Raw genomic sequence first — 12,294 nt, 5'->3', positions numbered from 1 at the left:
GGTAGTCAAGACTTTTCACAACCGGGCCGACTTTAGCCTCGAGCCTAGCTTCCCACCTCCATTTTCCCCCAAGCTCCAGGCACACTGGCCACTCAACATTCCCTGAACACACTCTAATATGCAGTCTCCTCTGCCTTCTCCCACTGTCTCTTGCTGAGCTTCTACTCTTCAAATATCACCTCCAAGAAGCCTTTCCTTGCCTTCCTTTGTGTTCGTTACATTTGTCTTCTACCTCTGTTGCAGGACCCATCACATTGTGTAGCCCACTTTTTTCTGTGTCCATTTCCCTTTCTAAACTGGGAGCTCTCCGTGGCCATGACCAGGTTCAATACCTGGCACAATGTAAGTACTCTGTAACTGTGTGCTGAATGTGAACAAGTGGATGGAAAGGGGAAAGCTCTCTGAGGCTGAATCACCTTGATCCTTCCCATCCCATTCTTCCTGAAAGTATTGGCATTGAGAAAGTATCCACTTTATGCCTGTCTTACTGCCTGGAATAGAAATTCCTGTCATCTTCCCTTGTTTCCTTGCCTGACACCCCTGGCCCCTGGGGCTGGATCTGGCTACTCACTGCTAGCCTTCTTGATTCTAGTATCTGTCTGCTTGCCAAGACACCTACCCACCACCCACTGCTGGATTTTCAGGATGAGCTGGCTTGCTGGCACTGGCCACCACTGGTGATTTCTGTGTCCCTGCCAGTTAAGTCCCTGGCATGTATGTGGGTAGGTGGACAGGGCTACAGACACCCCTTCACTTGGGGTGATTGATTCCCTGGCATCATGACTGGGAAAGCCTATTGTGAATGAATGACAGACATCTGTAAATCTGCTTTTCTGTGGCTGTGCAGACATGGATGTCCCTACCTTCCCAGGGCTTTTTGTTCTCCTGGCTCCTACTTCTCTGAAAATCATGGCGTAGCGAGGACCCCTGTCCGAGCACTTAACACATGAATTATGAAGTGCTAGAGCATTCCACACAATGTTGCCCTTGACTAAGAAGAGAGACCACAGTCTGATGCCCTTGAAGTTCATTTGTCTTAACACATATATGGTTATTTAGAAGCATCTTGCTTTATAACAATGGAATGACCAATTGATGATTCAGCTTGGTGACAGCCAGGAAAAAATACCCTGTGAGTTTGGGGTGCTACTTGGCAAAGTACAATACAGGCTTTAACTCAACAATCAAATATACGATAGCTCTTCTCTCATAGCTACCATACACACCAAGAAGTGTAAGTGGGGGTGGCATGCTATGCCCACTAATGCACCTACTGACTCAAAGAGTTTGCTTCCTGTCTCTGAGATTCTAGGTTCTCCTTATAGCGAGGTTTAGCATCTAGGGGGAATGTTTCCACCAGGGAATACAGAAATGATACCAGTGCCTTTCAGGTACCTCATAATATTAGAAAAATAGAAGAGAAGGGGATCACAGTGTAGGCTGGGCAGATTATGGCTGTCAAGGGGGAATGGAGTCGCTACTACTAAATGAGGGCCGAGAGGTGCAGGAGTGGAACTCACGGGACCCCTGGGTTTCCACCTTGTGCTATTGCATTAACCAGGATTCTTTCGGTTGCCAGTGATGGAAATCCCACTCAGGTTAGCCTTGGCAAAAGAAGGGATTTATTGGAAGGTATACAAAACTACTTGGTAGGCCTCAGGAAACCAGGACTAGAATGTCACCAAGACTTTTTTCTTTTATCTCTGCTTCTGTGTCAGAATCATTTTCTCCTACTACAGATTGACTTCTTCCACTCCGCAGGGAATATGATTGCTGCAGCCTTAGGCTCACATCTTCCCTGTTTTAATTTCATTTCAAAACGTCCCAGAGAAAGACTCAGACTGGCTCACCTGCACTGAGGTTCCTATCCCTGGACTCTTAGCTCATCACTAACCCATTTAACTCGTGTGGTTGGAGCAGGGAGAGCCAGAAGAAAAGGTAGGAGGCAGCTGTTCTGGGCAGGCCCAACAATTCAATGATCACTATCCCTCTGTGGTAAGGGAAGACCAGAACAACCGTAGACCACCAAAGGCTCAGGGCCCTCAGGAGTTAGAATCTGGGTCACCTCATAAAGAAGAAAACCCTGGCTAAAGGCAAGGAGAACTTGGAGTGAATAATGGAAAGGGAAGACTAGTTAAGCTTCAGAGTCCCTGGGTGGTGAAAACGGTTAATGCACTTTGCTGCTACACAAAAGGTTAGAGGTTTGAGCCCACCCAGAGGCACCTCAGAAGAAAGGCCTGGTGATGTACTTCCAAAAAATCAGCCATTGAAAACCCTATGGAGCATAGTTCTACATGGCGTCACTACGAGAAATGGACCCTATGGCAACTGATTTAGTTAGACCTCAGGACCTGATGTAGAAAAGGGGCTGTGCTCTCCATCTGTACTTTCTTAGCTGGGAGAGTATCCAAAGATTGAGTTACCTCTGCCTTTTCCTTGTCCCTCTTAAAATAGGATTTGTCATAATTTTTTCCTCTTCCATTCCCTCTGGAAGAATGAATAAGAATTAATCATAACCTGTTGCCATCACGTTGATTCCAACTTATAGTGACCCTATAGGACAGAGTAGAACTGCCTCATAGGGTTTCTAAAGCTATAAATATTTATGGTAGCACCACCAGGGCTCCTCCCGTAAGTACTACAGCCTAGGAAACTGTATGGGGCAGTTCTACCTTGTCCTATAGGGTCGCTATAAGTTGCAATTGATGACTTGATGGCACAACAACTTCCTTAACACCAGCCAATGCTTTTTGGTTTTATCATTGTTGTTGTTAGTTGTCATCCACTGGGCTCCAACTCATGGTGACCTATGAGACATTGCCTTATCCTGTGCCATCTTCATGATCGTTGGTATGTTTGAGTCCATTGTTGTGGCTGTTGCGTCAATCCATCTCACCGAGGGTTTCTCTCATTTTCACTGAACAAACATGATATCCTTTTCTAGCAACTACCCTTTGGTTGGAAACAGGGTCCCCATACCCTTTTTGAACAAACAAATCTCTCTTGGAGGAAGTGCAACCAGAATGCTCTTTGGAAGCAGGGATGGCGAGACTGCGTCTCACATACTTTGGACATGTTGTCAGGAGGGATCAGTCCTCAGAGAAGGACATCATGCTTGGTAAAGTAGAGGGTCAGTGAAAAACAGGAAGGCCATCAAGATGGATTGACACAGTGGCTGCAACAATGGGTTCAGGCACAGTAACAATTGTGAGGATGGCGCAGGACCCGGCAATGTTTCATTCTGTTGTGCATAGGGTTGCTATGAGTCAGAACCAACTGGACAGCACCTAACAACAACAGTAACAAATACCCTATACATTTTCGCCAAGGAGGAAGGGAGTGAGGGGAATCAGGCTTCATGAAGATGAGACTTGGAGAAGAATCCACTGGGGTTCGGAAACCTGTACTGGATACCCTATTCTACCTCTTCACCTGGGCAAAAGTACAGGAGCCCAAGAGTAGGGGGAGATAATTCCCCCACTTCGGAGGGGAAGCCATCTATCTGGGCTTGGTTGCAGGGCCTTAGTCCCAAGTTCTGCCCCAGAGTGGATTTTTTTTCTTCTCTTAAATCTTTCTTTGATGATTTTAATAATCACAAGATACATAATTTCAAATTGTGACAACTGCTATGAAGAAAAGGAATACAGTGACCAGAGAGGATATAAAAAGGGGAACTAACTGATCTAGGGGGTCAGAGAAGGATTCCCTGAGAAGAGCTCTAAAATGTGAGCAGATCAGAGAAGAAAGAGAATTTAAGGCAGAAGGAACAGTGTGCAAAAGCCGAGGGGCAGAAAGAAGCCAGGGGCCCCACTGTAGAGATGGAGGGCAAAAAATGAAGCTGTCCAGGCAGACAGAGCGCAGGACGCACAGAGAGCCCTGCGGCAGCTGCCCTAAGGTTTCCCCTGCAATGGGAAGCCATTGAACAGTTTTAGGCAGGAGTAGCAGTAACATGATCAGATTTTCATTTTGAAAATATCACTGTCTGCAGTGAGGTGAAGCAATCGGAGGGGCCCAGTGCCGTTAGACGATAAAATTGGACGTGGAAATCCTCGGTAAAACCAGCCCAAGGCGGGGGAAGGCGGTTCCGGCGGCCCCAGCGCGCAGCTCCACGGAAAACCGAACCGGCTCACGTGGGCCACCGCCCCGCCCCGCCCCGCCGCGCTGACGCCGCAGACACTGTAGCGAGGGCCTGGGGCTGGGCGTGCCGCCACGGACCCCGCAGCCCACGTCCTGGCCAGCGTGGACGCCCAGGCCGAGGGACCCCCAGCCCAAGTCGCCGACTTCCCGCCGGGGGTCCGGAGCGGAGCCGGAACCAGCCGCGCAGGGCCGCGCCTCTGGGCCGTGAGTCGGGGCCCGGGGAGAGAGGTGGGCTCAGCCTCGGGGAGAGGGGGCGTCGCAGCCTCGGCCCAGCTGCCTCCTTTGAGGAGATTAGGGAAGGAGGGTCGCTATCCTGTCTCCTGGGAGTAGCCTCCCTCTAACGCAAGGCTCGGCAGGAAGGGAGTCCTCCTCCAGGGTAGATTGCGAATTAGCTTGGGGAGAGGCTTGATCCTGGGGTGTCTGAGCTACTAATTTTGCCATCTCTGAGAACCCGTGATCATCCCCACCCCATCTTCCTTCAGGGCCCATCCCAGGCCTAAACCAAAAAACCAAACCCGTTGCGGTCCAGTTGATTCCGACTCAAAGGACAGACTCCTATAGGACAGAGTAGAACTGCCCCATAGGGTTTCCAAGCAGCGGCTGGTGGGTTTGAACGGCTGACATTTCGGTTAGCAGCCTGAGCTCTTAACCACTGCGCCACCAGGGCCCCACCCAGGCCTAGGAAAAGTTTGAAGGAGGGAAGATCTCCATGCACCTTTCATAAGCTTTGCCTAGAGGGATTGGGGGTGGGGTAGGGAGTGCAGGTGACAAAGGAACTATCCCTACACCGTTCCTTCCAGGACTTCTGTCTCAGCTGGATGTGGGGAGGGTTCCTGCCACCTTTAGAGATCCTCCTAGTGCCTGTGCCACATACAGTATCCCTCACTCCTACTGATCCTCAGTTTTTCTAATCCCAGTAATGTGTGGTCAACAGGAACCTCTTTTCAATTCAAACCCTAATTTTGGTAGAAACCAGTTATTGGAGAGGAAAGAGTGGTGTGCCCTGCTTGCCCTCCTGGGCCTTGGGATGGAGCAAGCCAGGCGTCGGGACTCATGATAATAGACATATTCCAGGGGCACTGGGAGGGAAGGGGGCTCTCAGAGGAGAGCTTGTCAAGGAGTGGGCTCCCTGGGGCAGAGGAGGGAACTGGACACAGCTCATCCCTCCCTTAGCAGTCAGTGTTAACCTCCTGTTACCTGCACCTGGGAATCCCGCTGCAGCTCCCTCTTCCCAGCTCACTCACTCAGGGAGTACATACTGACACCTGCTAAATGCCAGGCTCTGCACTGAGGCCTGGACGTGTAACCAGCTGCCAGTTGCCATCTAATTGATTCTAACTATGGCAACCCCATGTGTATCAGAGTAGAACTGTGCTCCACAGCATTTTCAATGGCTGTTTTTTTTTTTTTTTGGAAGTAGAGCACCAGACCTCTCTTCCAAGGTGCCTCTGGGTGGACTTCAACCTCCAACCTTTCTTTCAAGTAACAGCTAAGTGCATTGACTGTTTGCACCAGCTGGTGATACAATGCAGAGTCTATCGAGGAGCTCCCACTGTAGTCCAGGAGCAAGATTTACAAGGTATTATTGTTTGGAAACCCTGGTGGCGTAGTGGTTAAGTGCTACGGCTGCTAACCAAAGGGTCGGCAGTTCGAATCCGCCAGGTGCTCCTTGGAAACTCTATGAGGCAGTTCTACTCTGTTCTATAGGGTTGCTATGAGTCAGAATCGACTCCACGGCACTGGGTATTGTTGAGCAATAGTTAAGAGCTCAGCTGCTAAACAAAAGGCTGGCAGTTCAAATCCACCAGCTGCTCCTTGGAAATCCTACAAGGCAGTTCTACTCTGACCTATAGGGTCACTATGAAGTGGAATCGACTTGATGGCAATGGGTTATTTACAACATAGGTAAAAAAAAAAAAAAAGTTGAATAGAGATTTACTGACCATCAGCCATGTGCCAGTGACAGGAAACAAACATGGATAAGACGGTGTATACCCAGGGCAATGGGGACCCAGAGGAAGGCATAGTTAAATGTGTGCATGTTTTTGTGTATTGGGAGGAGTAGGGGAGAATTATCAAGGAGGCTTCAGACAGGTGGGGATATTAGAGCTGAGCTTTGAAGTGGAAAAGGAGGGGCTTAGAGGGGAGGAAAGAGGAAGGGTATCAGAAGCCAAGGAGAGTAATGGTGTGTTTTGAGATTTCTGAACAGTTTAATGGGATGTGAGGGGCAGAGTGGCAAGAGGCAAGTGTGGAAGGGTGAGTAGGGGCTGGATCAAGCAGACTTGTGTAGGCCATATAGCAGTTTAGCAGGAGTTTAGTGACAGCACGTAGAGCTGTAAAAAATCAAATTTACATTTTTAACTACAGGCAGAGAGACCAGTAAAAGGGCCGTGGCAGTAAGAAGTTGTGGGTAAGAGGTAACCTGGATCAAGTGAAAGTGAGAGCAGATACATGTACATAAACACACACAAAGTTTTAAGAGGAACAATCTACAGAATTTGGTGGCCGATTAGAAGGGGGTAGGAAGAAGAGTGAGATGTCTAGGATGTTCCCAGTATTCTGGCTGGGGTTATTGAATGGCTAGTGGAGCCGTTTGCTGAGGCCACTGAAGAGGGAGAGCTGGTTTGGACACACAGAATTTGAGGAGCCTGGGGGATGTCTAGGTTGCAGGATCGGATGGCAGTTGGATCTGAGGTGGAGACAGATTTGGGAGTCACCAACGTATGGATGGTTCTTGAAGCTACAGTAGAGGATGAGGTCATCAGAGGAGACTGCATAAAAATGAGAATAGAAGGACACCTGTCTCAGAGGGCTGAGGACACCAGTGTTTAAGGGATGGGTAGAGGAAAAAGTCTATGCAGGAGACTGAGAACAGTCAGAGAGGGTGGGGGAAAACCACAAAGGGAAACGGACTGAGAAGGAGCAGCCAGGCTCATGCTTACTACCTCACCCCAGCAGCTAGGTTGGCGTGACTTCAGGCACCCCACTCTGTCTTTCCGTGACTCATTCTTCTGCTTACCCCTTACAGACCAGATGTTTGCCATCCAGCCAGGGCTAGCTGAGGGGGGCCAGTTCCTGGGGGACCCACCTCCTGGGATATGTCAGCCCGAACTCCAACCAGACAGCAACTCCAACTTCATAGCGAATGCAAAGGATGCCAATGAGAATTGGCATGGAATACCAGGCAAAGTGGAACCCAGCCTAATGGGCAGCGCCCCCAAGTCGCCGTCTGACAACCAGGCCTTCCAGGTCCCTGGACTCCCAGAGGGGGAGGTTCGCAGTCCCCCAGAAGGGGCAGAGATTCCTGGGGCTGAGCCTGAGAAGATGGGTGGTGCCAGCACAGCCTGCTCCCCGCTAGAGGACAACGGCTATGCCAGCAGCTCTCTGAGCATTGACAGTCCTAGCAGCAGCCCTGAGCCTGCCTGTGGGACCCCTGGAGGCTCTGGCGCCCCAGACCCCCTTCTGCCCTCAGTGGCCCAGGCAGTACAACAACTGGAGGCTCAGGAGCGCTACAAAGAACGAGAGAAGGAGAAGCACCATGTGCACTTGGTGATGTACCGGCGCCTGGCCCTGCTCCAGTGGATCCGGGGCCTGCAGCACCAATTGGTTGACCAGCAGGCCCGTCTGCAGGAGAGCTTTGATACCATCCTAGACAACCGAAAGGAGCTTATCCGCTGTCTCCAGCAGAGGGCAGCACCATCCCAGGACCAGGGCTAAGGGTGTGCCCCAACAGGTGTGCAAGAGTATATAGGTATATATTTGAAGGCATGTGTGTGGTTGTGCACAAATAAGTACATGATTATTTGTGGGCATGAATGTAGATTAGCGTGAGTAAGTATGTGCTAGCACGTAGGCAGGTATGCAGATGTGTGTAAACATGTATGAATAAGCACCTGTAAGTTTAAGTGTGCTGTATGTGCACGTGTGCATGCACAAGCCAACTCACATGTAGACCTGTGTGTGTGTAAGAGTGAACATACATAGAAACTTGTCTGCGTGTGTGTGTGTGCATGAGTGAGGATGTATATAAAAGGTTTGTGGGCATATGAGTGAGTTTGAGTGGGCAGGCTTGTGTTGGCTGTATGTGAGTAAGCCCTTGTGCCTGCAGGCCTACATGTAGGGGTGCATGTGTGCAGATGAAGTATGTATGAGGACCATGTGTGTCTGCAGGCAGACTCATGAACAGGTGTGTGCACATATATATTCAGTTGCACATGTGGGGCATCTGTCCACACCCTGTGTTACCCGTGGCTCACTCCAGCCTTTTTGCTCCACAGAGTCCCACTTTCCCCCGGAGAGAGAGCAAGGCTGGCCTACTGTCATCTGTCCAAGGGTTATGCCGATCCATTCTCCTAGGATTTCCCAGGCCACCTCTCCCTCTCGCTTCCCCTCATCTATTCCAGAGCTTGCTCTGCTAAGGTTAATGGTTGTCCCTAATGGTATATTTGGTGGCTGCTTTGACCTGCTCTGGCAACTTGGCTATGATTTTGTCAGGGGAGTTGGTAGAGAATTGGTATCAGGGAGGGAAACTGGGAATAGTGATGGAGACCGTGACGGGGGAGAGGGATAAGAGGAGGAGATAGGGGGTTGTCCCTCTGGAACTCTGCCTTTGGGCACATGGGAGATGGGGGAGATGCCAGTGGCAGACCCTGTGAAGAACAGGGGAATGGGAATTCTAAAATATCAGTTCCCAAACAAACCAGACCTTTCCACTGCAAAAGGAACTTTTGAACACCATATTGATTTAGGTTTCTGATGAAAAGAAATGTGTGTTTACAAGCTTGCTAGTGATGGACAGGGTGTTCCAAGGGTTTTGGGAAAACTCTCTTGCCTCTCTGTGCCACTCTGGCTTTAGCAACATTGAATGTTGAATTGATTTGGTCCCTCTTCCTTGAAATCAGACCTTCTGGGCCAGGAGGAGCTAGAGCTAAGCTTTCCAGGATAGCCCAGCCTCTGGAAGCTTTAGGATGCTTCCATTACCACATGGCCCCCTTCCATCACTGCATGACCCTTTCTGTAAACGGGCTGACAGGCTCCAGCAGAGGCTCTGTGAGGTGGAATGCAGGTTAGTCCTGGGGAGAACCAAGAACTAAGGTAGACAAGCTCTCTGTTTACTTCTGGAAGCCAAGAGGATGCAAGATCTTGATGGATGATCTTAAGTGGACCTAAGAAGAAACACTGGGTGAACAGTGACATGGAAGTCACTGATGTTGCCTCTGGCCCTCAGTTTCCTTGTCTGCAAAATGGGGGACTCTTCCTGTCTCTAAAGATTTCTCTCTCTGACGGGTGGGTGAAAGGTATTAGGAGTGAGGGGAAGCATGGGCTCTGGGACTTTCTGTCTTAAGCTTTTGCAAGTTGAGTGTGAAGCTGGCCTATGGACCAATCCAGGACAAATAAACTGGAGCAGAGAAAAGAATCTTTTGAGTATGTGTTTCTTATTCTTCCTGTTGTCTGGTGGCCTCTTTTCCATTTCAGCATTTGAGCTCGCCTTTTGAGCAAAGTCTTGGGCTGGGAACTGGAGGGTGGGTGTTATGGATTGAATTGTGTCCCCCCAAAATATGTATTGTAAAACCTAACTTCTATGCCCTTGGTTATAATCTCTTTTGGGAATGGGTTGTCCTTATTATGTTAATGAGGCAGGATTAGTGTAGGATGTGTTTTGAGTCAATCTCTTACAAGATATAAAAAGAGCAGATTAGGACAAGCAAGCAAGCAGAGATGGGGGAAGAGAGATGCCAAGCCACTTGAAGATCACCCAGGAGCAGAAGCTAAAAGAGACAAGGACCTTCCTTCAGAGCTGACAGAAACAGCCTTTCCCTAGAGCCAGCACCCTGGATTCAAACTTCTAGCTCCCTAAACTGTGAAAAAAACAAATTTATGTTTGTTAAAGCCACCTGCTTGTGGTATTTTTGTTACAGTAGCACTAGATAACTAAGGGAGACATTACCAGTTGCCATCGAGTTAGTTCTGACTGATGCTGACAACATGTGTGTCAGAGCAGAACTGTGCACCATAGGGTGTTCAATGGCGATGTTTTTGGAAGTAGATTACCATTCCTTTCTTCTGAGGTGACTCTGGGGTATACTCGAACCTCCAGCCTTTCAGTTAGCAGCCAAGACTGTTAACCATTTGTACCACCCAGGGACCCCAGTAGAGATACTGGGGAGGAAGAATTTGGACTCATGTCTTATCTCCCTGTCTGACTGGGTAGACTTGGCCTTTGCCTTGAGAACCCCATAAGGGATGGAGAGGCCTGGTAGGTACTTTGGAAGAGTCCCTGATCCAACAGGGAATGTCCTTGTCCTAAGGCACCTTTGGGCTTGAGGGGAAGGGGCATGGATTATGAGGGACACACACACTCAACCTTGCCCTGGAGCCACTACTTCCCTGACTGCAAAAGACTGAGTTTGGGTCCTTACATGGTTTAACTCAGATGTAGTTATAATACATCTAGATTACATTAGTTATTGGTATATTAGTTACTGCTGTGTAACACCTAAAACTGCATTACCCTAAAACTTAGCAGCTTAAAACAATACACACTTATTATCTGTGGGCCGGGAATCTGGGCCGGCTTAGCTGGGTCCTCTGCTTCATGGTCTTTCATGAGGCTGCAGTCAAAGGGTCAGTTCAGGGTCTGGTCTCATTTGTTAGTACCCTTCAGTTCCTCACCGGCCGTTGGCTGTAGGTCACCCTCAGTTCCTTACCATGTGGGCTGTTGCAGCAGGGAAGCTTACTTAATCAGAACATGCAAGCTGTATGAGTTTCCCAGGGCTGCCCTAACAAAATACCCCAAAGTGGGTGGCTTATGTGAATAAAATATATTGTCTCACAGTTCTGGAGGCTAGGAGTCCAAATTCAGGGCCTCAGCAGGGCCATGCTCTTTCTCAGCTCTAAGGGAAACTCCTTCCTTGTCCCTTCCTGCTTCTGGTAGCCCCAGGTGTTCCTTGGAATTTCTTAGCTCGTAAGATGCATCTTCATGTGGCTATCTTCCCTCAGTCTGTCTCTGTCTATTCTCTTTTATAAGGATACCAGGTGAATTGGATTAGGACCCACCCTAGTCCAGTATGACCTCATGTTAACTGATAACATTTTCAAAGATGCTGTTACCAAACAAGGTCAAGTTCACAGGAGCCACTGATTAGGACTTAAGTGTATCTTTTGGGGGGGGGGGGAGTGGGGAGGACATAATTCAATCCATAACACAAGTCAAGAAGGCAATATAGTCTACTAGCAAGAAACCACCAAACCAAAGCCACACTGTCAAATCGATTCTGGCTCATAGTAAACCCTGCTGGCATAGTGGTTAACCACTACAGCTGCTAACCAAAGGGTCGGCAGTTCGAATCCACCAGGCACTCCTTGGAAACTCTATGGGGCAAGTTCTACTCTGTCCTGTAGGGTCACTGTGAGTCGGAATCAACTCGACAGCACTGGGTTTGGTTTTTTTGGCTTCATAGTGACCCTGTAGGACAGAGTAGAAGTGCCCCGTAGGGTTTCTGAGGCTGTAAACCTTTACAGAAGCAGACCACCAAATCTTTCCCCTGTAGATCAGCTGGTGCGTTCAAATAGCTGACCTTTCAGTTAGCAATTAAGCACTTTAACCACTGTGCAACTGCACCAGCAGGACTCCTTCTGTGAAAGGCAGCCTCTAAGATGGCCTCCAATGATCCTCACCTCCTGATATTTATAGCCTCATATAATATCCTCCCTTTGAGTAACTTGCTTCTAACCAGTACAATGTGATAACACTGAAGGATGTCACTTATGTGATTAGGTTGCATAAAATTATGACTTCTATCTTGCTAGCAGGAGCCCTGGTGGCACAGTGGTTAAAGTGCTTGGCTGCTACCTGAAAGGTCTTTGGTTGGAACCCACCAGCCGCTCTACAGGAGAAAGATGTGGCAGTCTGCTTCCATAAAGATTTACAGCCTCGAAAACCCAATGGAGCAGTTCTACTCTGTCCTACAGGGTCACTATGAGTCAGAATTGACCCAATGGCAGTGGATTTTTGGTTATCACAGAAGGTATATTTTGACTGACTAAATGCATATTTTATTAATTTTTAATTACACAAGTATAATTACATTCCACTATAAAAATCGAAGTATTTCAGAGAAATCTAATATCCCTCTTAGCCCCTTCCCCAGAAGATAC

The 12,294-nt window shown here is 48.7% G+C and overlaps 1 protein-coding gene and 1 long non-coding RNA gene across 5 annotated transcripts in view; one reads left to right on the top strand and one right to left on the bottom strand.

Annotated features, from left to right (window-relative positions):
• LOC104846354 (uncharacterized) overlaps positions 1-12,294 on the bottom strand; it is a 117,153-nt gene that overhangs the window by 14,309 nt on the left and 90,550 nt on the right. The window lies entirely within an intron of this gene.
• On the top strand, positions 4,187-9,553 carry C3H1orf216 (chromosome 3 C1orf216 homolog). 4 transcript variants are annotated; one of them, XM_064281697.1, is made up of 2 exons: positions 4,187-4,341; positions 7,166-9,553. In XM_064281697.1, the coding sequence occupies exon 2, from the start codon at positions 7,171-7,173 to the stop codon at positions 7,852-7,854; it is 684 nt and encodes a 227-aa protein (XP_064137767.1). In that variant the 5' UTR covers positions 4,187-4,341; positions 7,166-7,170; the 3' UTR covers positions 7,855-9,553. The 4 variants fall into 4 exon arrangements, with proteins under 4 accessions (XP_064137767.1, XP_064137768.1, XP_010593501.1 ...); XM_064281698.1 differs by having other exon boundaries at positions 4,187-4,365; XM_010595199.3 differs by lacking the exon at positions 4,187-4,341 and having other exon boundaries at positions 5,562-7,870; positions 8,415-9,553.

This window comes from Loxodonta africana, chromosome 3 (genome assembly GCF_030014295.1).
Source record: "Loxodonta africana isolate mLoxAfr1 chromosome 3, mLoxAfr1.hap2, whole genome shotgun sequence".
Lineage (NCBI taxonomy): Eukaryota > Metazoa > Chordata > Mammalia > Proboscidea > Elephantidae > Loxodonta > Loxodonta africana.
The sequence above is the reverse complement of the archived record's forward strand: the minus strand, read 5'-3'. Positions and strand labels throughout refer to the sequence as shown.

Bases quoted from the DNA above. Each gene is read 5' to 3' on its own strand.
- C3H1orf216 (XM_010595199.3), top strand. From the start codon at position 7,072: ATGCTTACTACCTCACCCCAGCAGCTAGGTTGGCGTGACTTCAGGCAC.